Source organism: Corvus hawaiiensis, chromosome 7 (assembly GCF_020740725.1).
Source record: "Corvus hawaiiensis isolate bCorHaw1 chromosome 7, bCorHaw1.pri.cur, whole genome shotgun sequence".
Taxonomy (NCBI): Eukaryota; Metazoa; Chordata; class Aves; order Passeriformes; family Corvidae; genus Corvus; species Corvus hawaiiensis.
Window position 1 is genome coordinate 7,195,405 of NC_063219.1, and position 23,569 is coordinate 7,218,973.

The following is a 23,569-nucleotide window of genomic DNA, read 5'->3' on the forward strand; positions in this document are numbered from 1 at the left end:
TGTTTATGACCTTTTCCGATATGCAACAACTGAAACCAGCAGCATGCAGGTGCAAAGCAAAGGGAACGGGGCTTAGTTAAGAGTCAGTTTCCTAAGTTGTACAGATCAAAATCTTGCCCAGGTTTAAAAGGCTGAAGTGTACCAATACAGCCATTCATATGTTCCCAAGGTCAAATACTTCTGGTTCTTGTCATTTAAAAGTCCCTTCTCCATGCATGATTGAGCTCCATTATTCTATTCCATCCCATCTACTTGCATTTAATTTAGATGTGTTGCCATTCTTTATTTACCTTTGAAATTTTGATGAACTATTGTAATGTAAATTTAACCCTCTCCCCCAAAAAACCCCAGCTGAAGGAGTTTAGTGATAGAAACCCCAAGATCCTGAAGAGATTTTATTACTTTGAAGTAAAGTTTTTCATGGGCTTCCAGTGCCCCTGCCTCATTAATATGCATTGGCATGCCAAATGTAATTGCATTCAGGTTAGGTTTTGCTGTGAAGAAAGTATATTGTTTCAAAAATGGTGCTTTATGTCAAGGACACCACCAGTGAAATTACAGAACTTTATTCAAGGTATTACACAACATTAGTAAGTCTTGCAAAAGTTTGGTTGAGGGTTAATCAACAGCATGGTGTAAGATCTTTATGAAAAATTACTATTCAATTCACTGTTCTTGTCTTAGGATCCATCACATTGACTTTCATATATATATATGATGTTTCGTAGTATTTCAGAGTTCTGATAATTCCCCCAAATCCCAAATTCAGATTTTTCTTTTTTGTGTTTTAATAAAGCCAAATTAGGTGTCATCCCTTTGTAGACTACAAGAATTACTTTCAAAGTGTTTCAAGGGAGTATATTTCCTTAGGGTCTCCATGCTATTTCCACTGCTTTCCATACACAGCATCCTGGTAACACTTGAAGTGGTTTAAAACCTGTAGTTTTTACTAGTTGGTACCAAGAGCTAAGTGCAGAGTTTCCAGGTGAAATTTCCATGGTGCATAAATGTATTCCCAAGTGTAAAGTAGTGTTATTTCTTGAAATAAAATGCTAACTCACTTTGGGTTTAAATGGAACAGATTTTATGAAACATAATTGTAAGGAGGTGTTAGGAATGTGTGAATTTGTCATGTGTCAGCCAATATTCAAAACAGCACTCTGAAGTGACTTGTGCAATTCTATTAATGGACAGAATTTTGGTGAGGGAGTACTTCAGTTTGGGTATGAATCAACAGTGTTTGCTAGCAGTCCAATCATGCTGAATTATAGTTAAAGTACTACTTTAAATAATAAGTACTTTCTGGATATAATTTTAATTTTATGACTACTATTCCTCTCTCTTTTAAATAAACACCATTGTTATGAAAATATTCTAATCTGATAAACATAAATTTTCCATTTTAAAGTCCCCAAAATATATTGGAAGTATATGAGTTGTTAGCTGTGAAAACTGCAAGCAAATACAGACTTTTTCCCCAAATTAACTCAGTTTTGATTACAATATCATCTTTTATCTTAATCTACCTGAACCAAAGAACTCACAGTGAAGAAACTTTGAGAAACAAATCTGAGGGGTTTATTTTGTTAAACAATATTTGACATGTTTGGGATGTTGTCCTGAGATTCTATCCTGGACAGATTTGTCAAAAGCAGGAACCATTGCACTGAGGGTATACATGTTCAGTGTTTAACTGGTATTACACTAATCTGGCATGACAGACCATTTCTATGCTGTTTCACAACAGGCCATGTTACCATCAATGTGTTTAGGGAATTAATAAATCTTGTATGTAATTTTCTCATAAATGATAAGCAGAGTTGGATGTGATGCTTTGGCTAATGTATGGTAAACAGAGATTTGTCCTAATATGGGATGACAAACACAAAGTGATGAAGTTAGTAATTACATCTCAGCTGTGAAAGTGATCCTTGTATTTCACGTGTACAGGCATTCAAGAAGGACCTAGTATTTCTTTAATTTTCTTTTTTTTTTTTAGTAAGCAGACTTTCTTGTAAAAGCCTTGTAGCTAAACTATTGCCATTTGTATTCTCCTGCTTATTGTGCTTGGGTATACTACCGAGGAGTGAGGCTTGGATCAAAATTAACTCAAAAATAGCCTTCAGCATGATAAATATTTGTATTTAAATAGAACCCAGGGAAATCCTTCTAGTCTCTGACAGAGCCCCGAAGGGGAGCTGGCAACTGTATAGCAAACTGAAGTGTGCAAATCTTCAGCCTCGCAGCAGATCCAGTAAATATGTGCAGTGTAACACAGCAAATATGGGAAGGCTTTTAGTTACAGAGGTGTGTAAACGTTTACAAATATGATTAACTGCAGAGCACAAAATCCATTCGCAGCATCAAAGGCAAAACTAAAATTACTTTTTCCCACCCCCCTCCAGGATTATGCTGAAAAGAAAAACACGATAGCAAAAGCTCTGGAAGATCTTAAAGCCAACTTCTACTGTGAACTCTGTGACAAGCAGTACTATAAACACCAGGAGTTTGACAATCACATTAACTCTTATGATCATGCTCACAAACAGGTAAGAGAAATCTGCTCCCTCCTTCAACTATTCAGATAGCATAATGAAATAAGATGACCTTTAGGGTGGGCTTGGAAATCACAGTTGAGTTGTCCTCAATTTCAGATTCTGGAAAGCAAAATACACTGTCTTCTTGGAAACAAATCTTATTGTGGAGATTTTACAGTCAAAAATTCTGAGGTGGGAAGAAAGAGACATTTGAACAGTTTAGTTGAGAAGAGGAACAGGGAATGATGAATGATAATTAATAATATGATAAAAATTGTAAATGTATAATTTCCTTCTTCCCAGTTTAATTTTTCATGTAAATGCTGTGGTATACCTCAGATGTGACTTGCAACATTTGTTGCAACAGATGTGCGTAAGAAACTTGGCATGCTTTTTGGTAAACTTTCGTTTAGTGCAGACACAGTTCTGAAACAGCCTATGACTACTTAAATTAGTGCAGGTACAGTTCTGAAATGAGCTACAATTTTATTTAAATGCAGAAAAAAAGTGTTTTAATGAAAGGTTTCAAAGTGTTAACTTTAAAGCATCAATATTTATGTTTTTATCACCACATTATATCACTTTGCCTCCAAGTTGTGAGTCTTACTTTGGTGACATAAAAGCAGTGCTTCCACAGAATGAGAGAGGCAAGGCATCCCAGGGCAGCATCCTGATCTGCAGAGGGGTTACATCTATATAATTCAGAGGGAAAGACAATGCATCTTGACTCCCCAAAGAGATATGTAATGATAGTGTAAAGATATGTAATAACTGTACAGAAAATTCCTACTTAGGCCACTTACCTGGTAATTATTCTGTACCTTTTTTTTTTTTAATCTGGTGAAATCATTCGGTTGTGTATCTGGATTGATTGCTTTTCATTCTAATTGAATCTCCCTTCTTCCTGTTATTCTGCTCAGGGTGAACATAGATAAGCTATTACATCTTTTGTATCTGTATTATATAGAATAATGATTGGCTTTTCTTTTCTTTAGCACTAGTCCCTGAAACATTCTTTCTCTCTCACTGGTATTTTTATTTAGCCTGTAATTTACACTGTCAGTGTGAGTGTTAGATTTGGTTTGGACTGTGAAGCTGTGGACCTCGGCAGCAACAGCAATCTGTGAGAAGCTGGAGAGAAAGATACATAGATAAGAAACTAGCAGGTAGCTTCATTGCATTCTGTAGCTGCTTACTATGAGTTTTAGTTAAAGTACAGCTGGAACTTGATTATTCAGATGTTATGTTCACACAGCAGCACGCCATTGATGGATGGCAGGAGAAAAGAACTGATGGGCAGGGTCTTCCCTACTTGACCTCACTTAGGATTTATATTTATTAATTTGTAAGTGCTGTGAAGCACTTTGAAATAATGAGAACCTGAAGGCTGCAGTCCTTGTTCCTCTCTTCAGTATTGATGAAAAATTGATTTTGAAGCTGAGGCCAGGTGTGAGACTGAACAGGAACTTTTTTCCACTGTTTCACATGCTAATTCTTGTTTTCTCATGGCTTTGGACAGGAGAGGGTGGGCACTGCACCAGCCTCTGATGGAGCATGGCAGATCCTGCCTCTCCGTCTTTTCTGCAGGGGGCCTGTGTGTCTATGTTTGCATGTGGCTCTGTGGATGTGTTTGGTGAAAGACAGGAAGCCATCCTCTTCCTCTGTTGGACCTTCACGAGTCTAATCTCTCTGCTAAGAAATCAGAAAAAAAATTAAAGTTTTCAAATAGAAAAAAAGGCATGGATGCTTGTTTGGCCAAAGTAAAAATTTCACTGTTATTACTGGCAAATACAACTATTGATTCCTGAGATAAAATGTTGAGTTTAATTCTTCTGGAATATTTCTTTGTTGTGGCTTCTATTGGTATTATGAAGAAAAACCCTTCCTCTTCCCATATTTGGGTGTAAAAGGTGGCAGGCAGCATATGCTGCAGCACAGGCTTGCTCTGATTTGCTCTGTTTTCAAGAGCCTCATACCAAATGCTTTTTCTTGGGTAGTTTTAATAAGCTTGCTGGAGACATATGCAGGTGCTACTGTTGAATGCTCTGGTTTTGTCCTGGGACTTCCTACCTCAATGGCAGAAGTTTTCCAGCAGTTCAGTAGAGGGGGGAGGAACTTGTAATCTCTCTTTGGGTTTTGCTTCATATTTTTTCTTTTTTTTCCTTCTATCACACCTTTCTACAATAATGGACAGGTGAGGGGAAGTACTTAGTACAAAGAGTTTCCCAATACCCAAGGACAGTTGTAAGCTGTGCAGCCAGTTTGGTTTCAGTGATCCCAGGACCCGAGAGTGATCTCTGGATGATCAAATGGATGAAAGCTCTGACTAAAGCTGAGTTCGTCCCAGCTTTTCTGAAAAGCCATATTTAATCCTAATTGTGCAGTCTGTTATCACACCATCTAAGCCATGGGAGGGTTTGGCAGAGAAAATGTTCCTAACAGCTCCTGTACCTCAATTCCATTGTAAAAGATTTTCTTTCCATCCGTTCAAATGTTGCTAGCAAAGAAAATTTACAGGATTTAAACCAGAAGATTTATTATGTGTGTTTCCTCCATTGGCTGGGAGGCCCTGTGCTGCCAGGTGTTGGTTGTGTTTTGATTTGTTGTGTCTTAACAGCTTCTGAACACCCACTTTGAGATAGTATGAGTACCTTCTGAGCAGTCCAGAGAGAAAGAGCAGGACTAGGGTACCCACATTTTATTTCCTAGGACCTGAAGGAGTTCAGTGTCTCAAGAGTCCCGCTGCTTCTGTTAGTGTTTTCCTGTTCTTAGCTTTTACAATATTGTTTGGAGAGCATGAAATACTCCAGGAAAAGCAACTTGCAAGCAGTCAGTAGTAACAGAGAAAAATGGACTCTCTGCTTTGCTTTGAAAGTTTAGACAAAGAAAAAAAATACCAAACAAAATAAAATGCTGGTGTCTTTAAAAGCAGCAATGTCTTGAGCTCACTACAGAGAGATGAGTAACTAAGGCAGAACTGCTATTATTTACTATAGTAATGAGAGAATTGCTATTTGATAATGATGGCCTAAACCCACAGAATGTGGGATCTGAGACCCATGCCAGGGCTTTAAAAACATCTGTATGACTCTATGCAGCAATTCCTCCATCTCTGGAAGGAGCTCTGTGAAGTGCTGAAAACCCCTGCCTGAGCTCCTCGAGACACTGCGCGTTTGATAAATGTGGCTGAGCATTAAGTCCGAACCTCTGAGTGACCTTCGTGTCGTAGCTGCTTGGGCTTGGTGAGTTGTGCTGTCCTGGTGAAGAAATCTGGACCACACAGTGCGGTCCCCTGCACCAGTCATTCCTCCAGAGACTTTGGTCACTACAGGGACAAAGAAGGTTTGAAGGTCTCCATCCCAGAACTTCTGATTATTCACCTAATACCGTGGCAGCACACTCGAGATTGGTGTTCTTTCCCCTCCCAGGAGGACTCTTCCAAATACCAAACAACAACAATAACAGCGAAAGCTGTGATGAAAAATAAATAGCCCTAATGTATTTGCATTTACAGATGAAAATACAATCAATTAAGTGAATTTTTCCCCACAAAATCTGAGGTCATTTCTCAAACTGTTTCTTCTGGATGAAAATGATCTCTGTGCTCTACAAATATATTTAAAATTGTACGCATAATAATGCACAAATTATGCAGAAAGACTAAATTAGTAGTTGTCCCCTTTCCTGATTCCAGACACAGATTTCTCCTGCCTACATTTTTCTCCTCTCCTTGTATGTTTTTCTTTGCATTTTTTGACATCAGTGCCAAATAAGCTCGAGATACTCTCTATTCACATTAGAGAATACCAATCTCTAGTCAGTCAAAAATCCAAACTTAAGTAAGTTTCATGTGTTTGAATAAATATTTCATGGAATATGGGTGGAGAACAAGAAATTTGTAAGTGGGAAGGTGTGATTAGGCATAACAATAATATAACCCCCAACCTTTCACAAAATCTGTACCTCCTATGAGTTATGAGGCATGTAAGGTATAAATTAAAAAGAGCAATATAGCACATTTGGGATGCCAGTATTCCCAGCAAAGATAATTGGATGTTAGCAGTTGTTTGAGTTTCCAGTTTAAAAACAAAGCAATGAATCCTTGTAGTCATCATTACATCTCTTTTTAAAAGCTCTCATTGCAGTGTTACTCCCTCTGAAAAAGAAAAACCCCATCTCTTCTGCTTGGTTGGCACCTGCAGAGGGTGCACTGCAGTGCATCTGCAGCTTCTGGCACAGCGAAGAGTTGGTGTGTGTTTGCAGGGTATGGCACAAGTACTGGGAGAGTTATAAAGTGAAAGAAATGAACTCTTTACTGAGACCCAGCAGTATTTTTTGCTGTATTTTTTCAGACCTGCTTTTTGCTATGGGAATGGGACTGAGCCAGAGGCAACATGTTGTATACGATCTTTGAAATGTAGAAATAGCGATTCTCAAAAAAATCCTGTTGTCTTCTCGAGCAGTATGTCCAGAGCTTTGGTGTAGTACAGGATAAAAACTGAAGAGTTCAAGAATTTTCTGAAGATTTACTTCATGAACAACAACAAAAAAAAGTGATGCATCGTGTGTCAGATTTCGGGCATGTTCACTAATAAAAGATTTCATAAATAACTCTGCTGCTCTTTAATCAGGAAAGTGCCTGTATGGTTGGTTGCCTTGGAGCCAAGCCCATGGTGCCTCGTATGACTGAGGGGTGGCTGCATTTCTGCAGGGACAGTGAGGAAGGGCAGCAGGATGCAGGTGCAATGCCAGCTGCTCCACCCTCCTGGGGAGAGCGTGGCCCTGGCAAATGCCGTTGGATGGAGCTTCTGGGACACAGGGATGCACTTGCAGTGTCATTTTTTTTCATTCCTTGCAAGTGAAAATAATTATTTGCAATATGTTTCAGTATTTCTTTTTATATTTTTTTTTCTTTTCTTTAGGCTAAGTGACTTATTATTTTTAATATAAGCTAGTCAGGATTCTTGCAGCTGAATTTTCTGGAAGGAAGAAATTTTATATTCCTTCTCTTACTTTATCATGTTTCTCATGTTAGAGAGCCACATCTCAGTTGTCCTTGTGGGCAGGCAGTCTTAACTATGCAAGCATAGATGAGATTTAAACATTTGTGTTTGAATCAGTCTTGTGTAGTCCTTTCGTACTGCTATTGCTTTCCCAGAAGGTAACTTGGCATGTCCTCCTATATTTCTTTTTTTCCCTCTGGAAAACATACTCATCTTTGTAGCCTTTTTAAATATTAAGGGAACACAAACAAATGTTCAGCTGTGCATTCATACACATATATGTTTTTGTAATGCACATACAACCATGAAATGAGCCCCTCCTCTCCCAAATACACACTGCTCTATCACTGTATTTCAGGTTGGTTTGGTTTTTTCCCATTAAGATTGCATTATTTAACGATCTTTTGTGGTTGGATTGGTGGTTCTTTGGGGTTGGTTTTTTTGTTTGTTTGGTTTTTTGGTTTTTTTTTTTTTTTAGTGAAAAGCTTCCTTTTAAGTTTTAAGCACTTGTGCCAGCATTAACGTTAATAAGGGTCATCACCAGGTCTATTAATTATATCTCAGCACTGCTGGGAGCACTGGAGCTGAGCCCTGTGATAGACTTGATGTTTCCTTTTTTAACTCCTTTAAATAATAAAAACAAACAAAAAGCCTTTTGCTGTTACTGCGAAGAGAAAGGCAGAAGTGCCAACACAACAGGAGCCCACAGAGCCCTGAAGGAGGGAGGCAGACTGAGGCTCTCACTCCTGTGGGCTGTGGGGGTGTGTCCAGAGCACGACGCCAAGGGGACCCTGTTTTGGGAGGGCGGGCTGCCGAGCTGAGGGTCACCCCTGCCACCACGTGTGCGGGGCTTGGGGTCAGATTTGGTGTGGACAGAGTGAAGTGCCCGGAGAAAATCAGCAGGAACTGGAAGGCTTCAGGAAAAGAGGAGGTGCAGTCCCATTGTGTTGGGGCACAAAACCACTGGGAAAGTGTTTGGCTGGTCTGTTAGAAATGTGTCTGCAGTGGAAGGCTGCGAGTGGGAGTCTTTATTCCACTTTACACAATGTATTCTAAAATTAAATAGATAAGTTCTATTCTTTATGAATATTTCAGTATATTTAGGGAGAAACTTCACACACTGTTTGCTGGATGAAAGAAAAAATTTATTTGTTTTCCTTCCAGTTTTTTATTTTACCTATAAAATTTAATCCCAGCAATTGGCTTCTTGATGGGTATCAGTGTAACAGAGTATTTAGGCACTATTTAGCTCAAAACTTGTACTGACGGGTTAGATGAGGTTATTTTTGAGTAAAGTATTAATCCTGCAAAATCGAATTTTGTTGCCAATGTGTGTTCTGTTTTCTCATTGCCAAAAAAAACCCCAGACATATCACTATGTCCCTGCCTTAGTAATTACAAGAGAAAAGATACTGTGTGATTTTTTCTGTTTTCATGTTTGGGAAATTCAATTCTGTAATTATGTTTGATTAACTAATTGATATTTTTTTTCTGAAGAAGTGTTTTTAGAGCAAACACAATTACAATAGAGGAGTAGATACCCCATCTGTCCCACTAATAGCCTGCAAACAGAATATTAATCCCATGTACTGACACCACTGATTCCATGAGGAGTCTGTTCTTTACTGCAGGAGGAGCCTTACCCAGCTGCAACCCTTCCTCAGATAAGAAACTTAGTATTTAACCTCAGTTCTTTATTTTTTTCTGGTTTTGAATTATTGCAGCCTTCTCATTTCTGTCCTTTTCAATATCCAGATCAGCCTGATAACCCGATAAATCACTAACATTAAATTTCAGTGAAAAAAAAGACAGTTTTTTTCAACTACACATTGCTTATTTATTGCTATTTTCCAAATCTAGATTGAGCAAGTTACTTCAGTGAGGGGAAAAAAATCACAGCACCAATGCAAAGAGGGAAGGAGAGAGAGAGGGAGGGAGGGAGAGAGGGAGGAGTAAGGGACAGGAAGAAACATTGTTTGCTCCATACATCCCCCATATTCCTTTCCCTGTCATGCATTTATACTGCTGTGTGGTTCATCCTTTTACTTAAAACTCTATTCATATATTTCAGTTCAACTTGGTCTTTTTAAATCAGTTAATGGAAATTTCTGCATGCAAGTTAGCAGAACTTGGGGCTAATTTTAAACTTTGTTTTACCATATCAGGATCTATCAGGTTCTGCTGTTTGGCCAACATTATTGCAAAAGAAATTACTTTTTCTGTTCATCAGTAAGATAAGAATGGACACAATAATTAGGACTCAAAGACAGGAAAAAATACAGTTTTTTAGACCATGATTCCTGAGGCATCATGCATATTGTAATGCATCCTTTGACATGCATTGTTTTGATGGGGAGAAATGATTAAAATCTTCTACAAACATGGAGATCAGATGATAGTTTACCTATCACTCACTTTGTTGTATCCGGCAATAGACTAGCTAAGCAATTACCTACAAGAAAAATACTACTTTTTATTTTCCTTTATGCTGTAACTGAGTCAATCTTCCATAGTTAATTTAAACTTCATTATGGCTGCAAAATTCAAACCAATCAGCAGAATACCTTTTCTACAGTTTTCAGAAATGAAATTTTAGATGCAGTTCCACTGCTGTCCTGAAAGTAATCAAGCAGATTATAGATTAACTGTAAGTAATGAATATTATGAAAAGCATTTTGTTACTCCATGGTTTTGAGCTGTCAGTGATCAAAAAGAAAGTGAAGGAAAAACTAATACATTCCTAGTAGTATATTAAATTCTGACTCCTCAAGGTGAATAATTTCTTACAAGATGATCTAATTTTCTAAAACAATTAAGTGGTGTATGTGAGTGGCTAGTACTCAATGCCTGACCCTGCAAAAGCCACCTTGTAGTTTCCTATTTGCTACCAAAAAAAGAGTTTCAGGATATTTTTTTGCCCTCTAGAAGCTCTGATAGTGTACTCCTTCATGCCCTGCACTTTGTGCATGCTGGTTTCCATTTGAGAGTTCATTCTTCTTTGGGAAGAACTGAGCAACCTTTTCAGTACAGACCACAGTCATTCTTAGGGTAATTATTGCAGTCTTTGCTGATCCTTGCAAAATCAACCCTCCATTCAGTTTAAAAAAAGATTGTTCTTTTTTTAGTGGTAGCTCTGACCTGTTGACGAAACTTAGTTCTGCAATCAGTGCTGCCTTTTGTGAGGAGATGTGACAAGGCAAACAAACTACATGGAAGTGAGTGTGTTTTTCCCACAAGCCATGGCCCTGCTCATCCTGCAGCTGGGGCAGGACAGCAGGACCTCTTGGGGCCAGGGGTGAACTCTTCGTGGTCCACTGCAGGAAAGGCTGCATGCCTTGGGCAGGCGCAAGCACTGGGGTTTTATTAGGCACAGTAATGCTGCTCTAGCAACAGTAATTGCTTTTGTTCTGGATATTTTAATTGCAGCTTACATAGAAATGTCTTTGAGTTCCTAAACCGCTCGAGGATTTTTCAGTGGAGGCTAAAATATGAACTCAGGTTCTTCTTCTCTTTTTCCCCATGCAGTCAGTGCAGTCTTGGCTGCAGAGCCTCTGCTGGCTGGCTATTGTTTCAGTTTGGACTTTTAATTAGTGCTACAATTACAGCTCTGCAGGAAGGCTCTGAGCGGCTACTGAATTTAAGCTTTTCCCACCCTCACACTACAAAAGAATGAAATAAGAAAGGCCTAGATAAGGTGAGCATTTGAAGGGACAGATGAGGTGGGCAGGAATGTGTCTGTTCTGTCCTCTGTTGGCAGACCAGCAGTAGCCTTAGTTTGAGAACATTTCAAGAGTCAGTGAAAAGGAAAGTTAGAAATGTGCCGCTGCCTTGTCCTGTTTGTATTTTGGATTGGCTGAGGCTTTTCCTTCATCTCAAGGATACCATACACTTATTCCAGTCATACCTCCTGGTTCTCACTGTGTTTTCACCCACTCTTGTTCTTGACAAACATCCTTGTGACAAACCTGAATGATTATGTAAAGGACTTCTCAGTTTTTTCCGAAGTCCCCATGTGTGGCAGAGGAGTAGTGGTTCAGCATCACACAATTGAAAGTGTGGATGTCTTTTGTTTGAATGATTTTTTAAAATATTTTTTTAAAGGCATTCAATCACAGAAGACCATATAAATACAAGCACTGTACAAGACTGCCTTCCTCCTGCAGAAATCCTTCTCTTTCCTTGAGAAATCCTTCTCCTTCCAACGCATGTTGTATCTTTTGTTAAATTAGAACTGGCAAGAGACCCATGGTATATACTGTAATATAAATTATAAATTATATTAATTCAAGTTCATTCATGATTCATGTAACTACTTTTAAATGCCTGGCTTCTCTTAGTATTAGCACTTACTGCTGTTGTCTTGGTGTGCACTCTTGATACACATAATGATAACAAGGGAGGACACAAGTAAGCCCTGAACCTGTACCTCACCTTCCTTTTTCCAGCACGAAAATTCAACAAAATTGAAAAAAATTACTTCATAAAAAAACCTCAAACTTTTTTAATGCTGATTTTTAAAACTTTAAGCTATTTTTTTTTTTTTTAAATTTTTTTATAGCTGTTAAGTGCTTGCTTGCACTGGCATCTGTATGCCACATCTGGTACAGGATCTCATTGTGTTACATGATTTATAACTACAGAGAGACATATCTGCTTCTTACAAATTGCTTGTAATGGGAGCTGGAAACAAAGCAAGAGACTGCCAGTGATGGGATGGCAGAGAAGGGTTACAGCAGTACCGGAGGTTAGGGATCATTATTGCAGGCTTTCTTAACACTCATAAGAGGGACAAATTAGAAAAAAATAAAGTAAGTGAATGAAGCATTAAAATGGTGCTTATCAAAGTCACCCTTAGCTGTTGTCAGTGTCTTTGCTAAGCAAGCCTTATGCTATCAGGAGTGGTTCTCTTTCTTCTGTTTTGTGAGACAGAGCCTGCTGCCGCCTCTCCTTCTCTCTCATCTCTCTTTACAGTCCCACTTCTCAGCCCCAGCAGGAGACTTTTCTTCTATGCCATTTCAAGACTCATTTCTTGCTTAATGAATCCTTCTTTTTCCCTTTGTTTGGATGAGAGTACAACACATGCTGCTGATGCAGTTTACTTCATTTTCTTCCCTCCTTTCTGCCCACAGTTTTGCATTTCTAAGGAATACCCAATTAGTACACTTTCCTTTGCATCGGCCTAATGTAAAGGGTTGGTTAATAACTATGGATTGTATAATGAGAAATACATTAAACACATCATCTAAGATAAATTTTATAGTCTAGCTGTGAGCTTTATGTGCTCACTGAATAAGAACACGTTTGAGTCCTGTCTCACATCTGCTTTGCCTGCAAGGCTGGCACCTCGTCACTGAGCACTTGGTGTTTGCATGGCACAGTGGGAGCTCTAGTCTGAGTTACTGCTTTGTGACCAACACGTTCAAGTGGCCAGACCCCAGATAACTGAGTTCAGCTCAGATCTCAAAGAGCAAAAAAAGGTTTCTGAGGGGAGGTGAAATCACAGGGGGATTAACAGCTAAAAGAAGTACTCTACAGGGAATATTTACAATGAGATTTTTTGTGCTCAGATGATTAGAAGTAGGTTAGACCAGAAGCAGATGTCCTTCCATCCCATGCCAAACTTCCTGCACGGCATATGTTATACCTGAGGGTATTTTAGGATCCTTTTTCTTTTTTCCCAAACTAAAAAAAAATCAGAGTGAGGAGCAGTGAATGTCCAAGCAAAGCTTTCATTACAGCTGAGCAATAGGATTAGTAATGTGGGAGCTGGGCAGCCTTAAAATGGCTTAAGATGACGATGTGGGGGTTTATTTTACTTAAATAATGCTAGATAATGTCTAAAATGATAGCTAGTCTTTTCCAAACGACTCTGTGGGTGGCAGATTTTCTTCCCAAGCACTATTCGAGTATCTTGCGTTGGCCCTGCACACCTGCCTGGCTGTGAACAAAAGGAAGCCAGAGTAGCTAATGACTCATCACTCTGGCTCCACTAACAGGAAGATCAACAATGCAAAAATAGTGTTGTATCATTTTTCTTAAGCAATAGAGGTAAGACAAGACTGTGTATTAAAAAAGTGCTGGATCTGGAAGCTTCTCGTTGCCTCAGCATAAGACAAGTATAAAAATCCGTGTTTGTGTCCCAGTTGGAGAGCAGCTTCACTGGCTGCTCATTGAGTGCTGGAGATCCCCTGCTTCCCAGGAGCTTCTGTGCCTTCCCAGATGGGTATGCACAGACACGATGGGCTCCTTTGCAAATGCCTCCAGCTGCCATCTGACCTGGAGATACTTGAACTGCTATTTATTGTTAAGAAGGCAACTGAGAATAACAAGATTCAAGCAGTGTCCCTCTTTTCTTGGTCCACTGCAGAGGGTGACCAATTTTGCAGGTGAAACAAACCCACTTCTTGTTCTGATTTTTAAATTTTTTATATGTTTTTTAGTTTTTTTAAGTGGAAGTAAAGAAAAGCAATTTCCGAGCTCAGTTGACTTCTGGGGTGAGCCTCACACAAGTGAGTGAATGGCTGTGCGTGCTGTGCCAGGTGTGGATTTGATGGGAGTTGGAGTGAGGGGAACAGGGGCAGCCGGTCAGGCCAGGGAGGGAGCGCTGCCCTGCCTGCCCTTGCGTTTGTGGAGGGGGAGCTCACCTTCCCATGGGACGAGGCTGCAGGCCTGCGACACCCGCCCTGGGTAGGTGCCTGTCACTCCCTGGGCCGGGATTTTGTGTAGCTGGAGCATGTAAGGAAGTGGGATGGCATGCCCTCCTGAGCTCTTCATGCTCTCACATGTGCAGTTCAGGAAAATAATAAATAAATAAATAAACCCCACTCATAATAAAAATCTTAAAATATTAGTCACTTCTGGGAGCACTGATGATTTCTGTGGAGTAAACTGCCTGGTGTACTGCTAAGGAAAATATTTTCTTGCACATTTGTAACTGCTGTCATTGACAGTAAAACTGCTTGAAATATAAAATAATGGTAGTGTTGCCTACCATTACAGGAACTGTAAGAGGTTTTGACCTTTAGTAGGCTTTAATGGGTGCTCTACAGAGGTACCAACACTTCCATTTATTAACTTGTAATTGTCCAAAATAAATCCTGCTTTCTCCCCATCTAGTAGATTGAAGCCTAGGGTATGTTAATTGTGCTGGCTCTTCTCCAGGCCTGACACCTTGACAGCTCTTGTCAGCTTTCAAAAGGTATTCCCCTATGAAAACTATACTAGTAATTCTCCGATAATGGCCTTGCCACTCATCTCTTCTATGTTTTTTAATTCTGACATCAAAGTTTGCACTTAGCGCTGACCCCCTGACAGGGAGAGCATTTTCTAATGACGAGCAGTAGGTCAGTGCTCCCTGTTTTGGAGGAATTCAACAAAAATTAAATCCAGCACTTCGGTTACCAAGTGTACACCTGGGATTCTTGCTTTACTAAGGCTCAGGTATTTGATCTTCATTAAAGAAATTAGGTTGTACAGTAAACTGATTTATTAGCTGTACTACCCAGTGCTCTAATCTCATCAAATCCCACACTGTGCAGGACTAGAGCATCTCATAATTTCTAAAAAAAGGCCACTAATTAACATTTATGTGTTCCAGGACATGGTGGGGCTGAGACTGGTGGCACATTTTCCTTGGAGTTGGCACTGGAGCAATATAATTGTGCTGCTGCAGTTGCTGCCTAAGAGATATAAACCCAAGACCTTGACCACCACAGTAATTGCAGTTCCCAGGCTGCTTACTGAGGAGCGAGGGTCATAGCTCCAGCCGTGCACTGGCCAAAATCCAGGCAGGTACTTAGATTACCTTACATTAATCCCCCCTGCAGCTTCAGCTGGTGACAGCGGCTTTTTCTCTTCCCATCCTCTCTGTTTGGTGTAATTGGTGTGCACTGTCAGAGAGCTGCCACTGTCTGAGCCCAGAGAGGTTGTGTTCCATTGATGGTACAGTGTACTCCTCAACTTCCAGTGCCTGGAAAAGAATAAAACCCCCCACTGTAACACTGTATAATTGATTGTTATTGGAATTACAGGTTTTGGGTAAGGAAAAATACTACTGTCTGTATTTGAGTCCTTGAGCCATCAGAAATCACTGGTTTCTACTTTTGGGTTACATATCAGCAGATGAACAGCATTAATCAGATCACACTGAAGAGAACAAAAGTTAAGGGTACTGCTTTTCTTTCCACTTGCTAAAAGTGCAGCAGCAGAGTATTATTTGGGACAGTCTGATGTGTTTTGATGTAGGGTTTTGTTCTTTTCTTCTGATGACTTCTCTAACATGCTCCAGAATCGAAATTGTTCTCCCTGTGACCTGGAAAATGGTGAAGTTACAATAATGTGGGCATCACACAGTAACTGGGAGAGGCCAATAAACTGTTACTCTTCAGTATCTTGACTGTGTTAAGATGGTGTAATTAATGCTTTCATTATGTTCAGGATCCTCAAGGATCCTGAAAGGCAAAACTATGAAAATCAGTAGTAATTAGAGTTTACTTTTCATATTCCCATTGAGCTGAGCCTGCAAAACCATGCTGCCAGCTCTGGCTTCCCAAATTGCCAGGACCAGAAACAACAGTTCTTAGAAAATATGACTGTCACCCCAGGTTCTCCCATTACCTTTAGGATTAAGAGTGAGAACGTGAAAGACTTTTCCATCATAAACCAAATTCAGAGGGCCATTACGACAGATCAGAAATAGCTGAGGAGTTGCACAAAAAGGGATGGATCAACTATTTTAAATGTGAATGGATATAAAAAGTAACAGGACTGAGTCTTTCCTGAATGTTACATCCTATTGGCCCTTTGCTGCTGAAAGGTAGAGTTATTAGGCTCTTCTGTAATGTGTCACTGGCTGGAGAATTCTTCCAGGGTGGAGGTGGGAGAGGTGCTGGCACTAAGCAGGAATCTGGACACAGATTGCAGATGTGCTGTGCACAGGGCACCAGCTGGTGTCTTGAGGGTCAGCAGGAATTTCAAAGAGGATGATTTATTGTTAGTGATACTGCCCCAGGCAGAAGCGAGAGTTCCCAGCATCGAAGTGATGCATCCTCCTTGTAGGCAAATGAGATTTGTTCCACAACATCTGTTAAAAGAAGAAAGCAAGTCACAGCTCTGCTAATGCATCTGCTTGTAAAGGTGTGAGGCTGCTACCTGTGATTGGATCAGACTCATGATTGCCTGGTGGAAAGCACTAGCTCCGGTTTCAGGAGTGAGAGCTACTGGGGACTTTCACTGCTTAAATGTGCATGAGTTTGATGAATAGACTCACCTCGTGCTTTTGTCAGGTGCAGCTGAGTGTATGTGATGTCTCAGGGAAGGCTCTGAATTTCTGGTGGGGAGCCAAAGATCCAAATTTAGGTTTTCAGGGAATTTGTTCTCGTACTTCACCATCTTTACTGATTGAATGAAAGCTTGAAGATTTAACACTGCAAAATACTGATATTTTAATGCAAGAGGTACTTTAAATTATGCAAAATGACTTAAGCAGTCCTTATATTTTGTGTGGATATAAAAGATGGTTTTTCTTCACAAAGGAATTTTTCACCCAGTGTCTGATTACCCTTCTTAAATTTTAGAGGGCAAAAAAAGTGCTGAAACCTTAGTGTAAAATGTAGGTTCGGGGCATAGCTCCATTCAATTTATACAGTAAATGACATGATGTGAGTGGGGGGTTGGAAAGAGCATCGCGTCCGTCCCGATCGCGTCCTTGTTGGAGCAGCTCCGGGGGGTGCTGTGCAAACGCACTCGGACACACTGTGACACACCATAGCTGGTGGATACTCACAGCCACTCGCACACACACAGAGCCTGGCAGCTTCTACAGCATTGCCGGGTACAAAGAGGCAGGAGGGGTCCTTTGTATGAAGTTCCAAGGGGTTATTGGGGTCCCTGCCCAAAGGGATCCAGGAACAAAGAACACAGAACACTGAGGGGTCCAGGGGTTTATCTGGAGCGGCACCAGGGGCGGGCAGAACATCGGGGACCTATCATCTGGGGGCCAAGGGATGGAGAGGACGTGGGGTGACAGGACAGTGACCAGTGGGAAAGGCGAGGGGTGGAACAAGGGAACCAGGAGCCAGTGGGTTATCAAGGAAAGGAGAACTATCTAGAACATGGACTTAAAAGGGGTAAAAGAGGGTGGTCTTAGACCTCTGAGCCTGCCCACCAGTGGACCTCCACTGTTTTGGGGCTCTGTGGCTCCTCAGTCACTCCTGCGGTGGACTCAACCACTGCAACAAGTAAAGTGCTATACATTAATAAGATTTCATGAGAACAGAAGACGCTATAGAGCTTTAACCAACTTATTAAAACTAAGTAGTTATTACTTTAGTTCTACCTTCAGTGATCTTCTAGCAAGTTATTTCCTTTAATACAAATTTGGGCAGTGGGATCAAGAATGAGCTTTAGTTGTCTGCCAGCAGCTCACCTGGGGACCTGCTTCCTGAAAATCTGGGAAGCTCCTACCCAAGTCCAGGTACAGGTTTTGCTGCACAAACCAGGCTCTGGGGCTGCCTTTGCAGAATACTGAAATGGGAAATGGCCCTGAAAGAAGTCCTGTGTTTGTCCGCCACTTCATCTGAAGAAATACTTTGAGTGATGAAACCGAACTGCTCTCCTGCCTTGTGCTGGGAGTGATCTATGACTTCGCTGATGTCTGTGCCTCTGTTGAGACAGGACAATATAAAATGGGCCATGGGGGTTGCAGCCCATTCTAAGCAGTCTCAAATTGGAAATGAGATGCAGCATCAGTACTGTGTGAGGTTTTTCATGCCAGCTGCTTCCCACTGACTCTATTTTCAGTCAGAGTTTGAAGCACAGGCTGTTTTGTTTGGCAACTTGGGCAGTACAATAAATCTGAGTGAGGTACAGAAATGGTGAATGGGTCTCCTGCTTTTCTTTGTTTGAAGCCTGTTTGTTCATGCCTTCCTTGAATTACTGACTTTCTCACCCCACCTCGTACTTTGCATGCATGTGCTGAGGTTTTGTTCACTCTGGTAAGGATGGTCAGTCTTGCAGCTTAAATTCTGCTGATTGTGCTTTTTACTGTAACTGGAAGACATTTTAATGTGTGTGTATTTGTGCTAGAGGTAAGTCTATAAGTTTTGTTCAGGAGCTGTCTAAGCTTTGGAACTTGATGAATTTCCTAAGCCTTTTTGAGTCTCTCTGTGACTATGTAGTTGCATCCTGCACATGCAGGCAAGAAACAGTTTTGGGGGATGACATTTTGATGAATGGATTCAAGACTTTCATAAAGGATGAGTCACTTTGATGGCATTGAGAGAGAATTCCAACAATAAATTCAAAATTTGTGGAGAGAGAAAAGGGCTGCTTTTGTAAATCTTTCCTAAGCATAATCTGTGGCAATTTTGCAAAAAGGAGAGGATGTGGAAGGGAAAAACAAGTGTCTCCCAGGGAGTTTTTTTCCTATCCCAGCCCAGAGGCACTGCAGCATTTTGGTAAGAAATTTTGTAGCAGGAATGTAGGAAGCTTAAGGCAGAAATAACAATTTGAGCCCAGCCTACTTTAAGGGATATTGTGAAGACTGAGAGCAGGTATCTGAAACATCTATGTTTGCATGGGAGATAACTGTGGAGAAAACAGCCAAGCTTTTGGTAGGATAGAAGGCAATGTCATGATTTGCCTCTGTATTTCCATAGCTATTCACAGGAAAAGAAGTACATAAAGAAATTTAAACACAAATTTGTAGAAAGGTTTTTGTCTGTTCTTTGTAAAAAATGCCCGTAAGACTTTCTAGAAAGAAAAAGATTTGTGTAGTTGACAAAAATAAAAAGACAACTACTTTGGTGAATCAACCAGGAAAATAGGGTGATCACTCACAGGGTTCTCCTGCCAAATTAAAGACCAACAAAGGCACCTGTTTTAATTCAATAGTGTAAATCTTGTGCAAAAGCAGAGACTCTGGTCTGTAAATACTTATTAATTGTGGAGTGCTGTAACAGTGCTTGTGTGGTGCTTGAGGATGGTAAGAGGTTTGTTTGCAGGGCTGGCAGTTTTGAGAATAAGATTATTTTTTTTCTTTCTTTGTCTTTGTAGGAAGAGCAGGCAAGGGTTTCACAGCTCTCATTGATGGTTCTTAGTTGCTGAGCACTTTGTTTCTTTGAGTTTGATGTAGGGAAAGAGAGGGAGGCACTTTTTAAACTTTTGTAAACATACAGTTACATTGACCTTGAGATGATAAAGCTTCTGCTCTTATTTTCCATCTTCTGTGGCAATGCTTTATCCAGAAATACCTTCACATGGAGTATAGACATTTTAAATCTGTCTTCTGTTGAGATATACAGAAGGTCCACCAATTAATTGCCCCTGTTATTTATGTGCCAGATAGATGGCTTTTTATGGGCATTTTTTTCTTCTTTTCAGCAAACCTTGAGCTTATGACAGTTCAGATTTCAGAGTTCAGTGCTGCAGGTAGTGGTCTGTGCTGTCTTCCTTGTGCAAGGCTCACCTGTAAATCAGAACCTGTATCACAAGAGTGGATGTATTTCTATCCTTGCTGTCGTTATTGTGAAGAAAAGGTACAAAAGAATCATGTCAGTTTTCCTTAGGTATTGCTTTCTGCCTTTAAGAATGTGGACTGAGATTTGGGTACATTTCCATTCATTAATGAGCTTTACGTTATTAGTTAATTATTGTTTTTCTTAATTTCCTGGTGATTCTTAATCAAGGGCAAATTATCTCCTGATAGGTTCATATCTGACTGAGGTAAAGAAATGTTGCAATGAATTCCTCCTGGGTTCTATTGAAAGAGAAAGCTGGACCTGCTGTACCCATCATCAGCTCCGTTATGTGTTCCTCAAGGCTGGGGTACCCTGCCAAACACCTTCTGCACTTATGGGGGTGAAAGAAACACACTCACCGTGCAAAGCCAGGAATTCGTTAGTTTAGCTTGAACAAAAGTCTAACAGCCTACTGAAAGAATTATTATCAGGCCAATTATGATCATACAGGCACTTACAGTCCAGATTATCTAATTATAAGAGCTCATTCTTGATAATGATACAAATATAATAAGCTTTCTAGTGCCTGATCCTTTTCTGGTGTTAATGGTCCTCCTGAAGAAGAAAAACGAGTTGTTGTTAGCAATATGAGTTCTTCATGTGAGGGAGTATGATGCTGGTATCCTCTTTGCCAGGAAGAAGGTGAAGTTAATGTTGATGGTTTCTTCCTCCTCTTCCAGGTCTTATTTGGGGACATTTTTATGTATTTACTAGCACAAATCCACTTAGTTGCTCTTTATCCAGCACTTCATGATAATGTAGTCAAATTTGATATATATAATAATTTATATATAATAATTTTTACATATGTTGGAGGCTTTTTGACAGAATCCCAGAATGAGTCAGGTTGGAAGGGACCACAGTGGGTCATCTGGTCCAACCTCCCTGCTCAACCCAGCCCATATGGCACAGGTCTGGAATATCTACAGTGAGGGAGATTCCACAGCCTCTCTGGGCAATCTGCTCAGTGCTTGGTCGCTGCACAGGAAAGAATTTCTTCCTCATGTTCAGGTGGAACTCTCTGCGCATCAGTTTCTGCCTTCTCCTCTTACCCTGCTGCTGGGCACCACAGAGCAGAGCCTGGTCCATGTTCTCACACATGCCTGCAGACACTGACGGACATGGATGAAGTTCCTCCTTGTCTCCTCTCATTGCTGAACAACAGCCTCAGCCCCCTCAGCCTTTCCTCAAGAGAGATGCTCCAGTCCCCTTAATCATCTTTGTCACCCTCCGCTGGACCTGCTCCAGGAGCTCCATGTCTCTCTTGTCTGAGGATCTCAGAACTGGACAGAGCACTCCACATGTGGCCTCACAAGGGCTTCATTTTCCTCTTATCCCTGAATGCACTTTTATCCATATTTTGAAGTTGCATTCCTCTAGCAAGCAGTAATGTAGCATTAGTGAGTTGTTTATAGCTCTGGGACCCTGCTGCCATTCCGTTCCTTCCACCTTGAAGGCCCCTGATGTGAACTTGTGCTTGTCCTTTTGGGAGCCTCTGTCACAGTGTGTTACAGTCCTTGTTTCCCACAGCAGCCTCCAAGCTGTGGTTTGCTGATAATTAAAGGAACACTTTATTAGCATAGCATGGTGATACACACATCCCTGCTCTGCAGTTCCTAACATTTCCCTCTGCAGAAGCAGTGAGGCAGTAGAAGATACACATAAATACAGACTTGCTGGCCCAGCATCTTTTTTTCTTCACGATAACATCAGTGGTGTTTTTCCATGATGACTTTGCAACACACTTCATCTGCATCGTTGAAACTGAAAACATGTATCAAATCACGGTATTAATTGATCATACCTTGCAAGATGCAGCCTTTATATTTTTTTTCTGTAGTCTGGTGTTTTTCTCCAAGGACTCTGTGTGTATAGTATTACATGTTGTCTTAAGGATAACTGAGATTTTGTCTGTACCCCTTTGCTGTGGCTGAGATGTGTCAAAATTTGCATAGGCTCACTCTTGTCTCAGTTTTCATTGGTCAAATTTATGTTCTTTGAGGAAGCTTGTCATGGTCCTGGGATAATGCTGGCAAGGACCAGATCCTGCTGACAAGAAGCAATTTGTGAGGAGAGGCTTCGAATGGCTCAGTGATTCAATATAAAACTGATATGAGAAACGGATTGTGATTTAGCTCTGACATAAAGAACTAAAATAAAGAGCTCACTTTGGGGGAATTCATGTACCTCCTTCAGCCCATCAGTTATTAGTGTATCCTTCAAGGGTTATGGGAAATAACCTTTAGAGGACCTAACTGTAAATATTAATTCCTCAGTTTTGGCCATTGTGCACATTGTAGAGATTAGAAAGATTTAAGAATTGGTAGGTTCATTTCAGTCTCTGTGGCAGACTTTCCTAAAATGTCAGTGACTGAAGAGGCTGAAACTAGAAAACATAGACTAAAAATGTCTCCTATCAATTTTTAATTTGCTTGTAGAAAGGGTATTTTGTCCTCCTGCAGTCAGGATGGAGTAAGAATCAGAATAGCAGGAGGATCCTACGGAGAACTTCAGTGCTGGAGACACAGTGATCACAGTGAAAAGCTGATAAATGTCAATGGACACTGGTAGGCGTTGGAGGGCACCAGAGTGAAGAGTTGTTGGATGGAGTCTCAAAGAACTCAGAGGTGCCAAGTACATTATTCATGCAGAAAAAAGCAAAGTGGTCTCCAAAAGGAGCAAAAAGCAGCTTTAACAGCTGAGCCATCCAATCTTGTGTGTTGATGGGAGTATCCATTTTCTCACCTAATCACCTCCCACTGCAGAGCCATTCTAAAGGGAAATCCAATTTTCCCTTTCCAAAGGGGTGTAGAGGTGACCTTCTCTCTGAGAGGTCTTCTTGGTGAAGAAGTGGTTGCTCCTGTGAAATGGTTTATGAAATATGAATGCTGATCAGACAGGGATTTTTCCATTAGCTTTGAGCTCTCTGTATAGAAGAAATGTTTTGGAGTTGTCAGTATTTATGCATAGAAAATTGTAACTGGCGAGAAAATAAAGCACAAATCAACATTTCTCATTCAGTGACTGGTGCCCACCTGAAAATACTGGGAAGCAGTGTCTCCTTGAATTAATATTTTGGTTGCAGCAAAGTCAAATTGGAAAATACTGGATACGCAATGCTCAGAAAGATTATTCTGGATGCATAGACTTCGCTACTGGAGTGAAAGGAATAGTGGTGGATAATGCTGTGGGACCAGGGGATGGCACCTGATGTCTGAAATGATCCATGCTGGTTTGCCCCTCCAGAGCCGGGAGCTGTGGCTGCTGAGGGCACCCCACACTTACGACCACCTGGCTCTTCCCAGAGGGATGGAGATGAGCCCTTTTCTCTAACAGTGCTGGAATTACCATGTCTTGTCAGGATTTACAATGTTGCATGTGGTTTTGGTGGTTTTTTTTATTAGAATCCTAAATGGTGCAGGAAGGGGTGTGAAGGTGAAGTGACCCTTAAAGAAGTGATGTTTACCAATCTTGTCTTTAATCTTTGTGACCAAGGAAGCTTTCTTAAGTG

At 40.6% G+C, this 23,569-nt stretch overlaps 1 protein-coding gene across 3 annotated transcripts in view; it reads left to right on the top strand.

Moving 5' to 3' along the window:
• Positions 1-23,569, top strand: part of ZNF804A (zinc finger protein 804A) — a 159,461-nt gene that overhangs the window by 117,288 nt on the left and 18,604 nt on the right. For 2 of the 3 annotated variants that reach the window (XM_048309632.1, XM_048309631.1), the window contains exon 2: positions 2,406-2,549. The exons of the other annotated variant lie outside the window; for it this stretch is intronic. In XM_048309632.1, the coding sequence (XP_048165589.1) occupies positions 2,406-2,549 (144 nt within the window). The remainder of the gene's footprint in view (positions 1-2,405; positions 2,550-23,569) is intronic. 3 annotated transcript variants of the gene reach the window in all.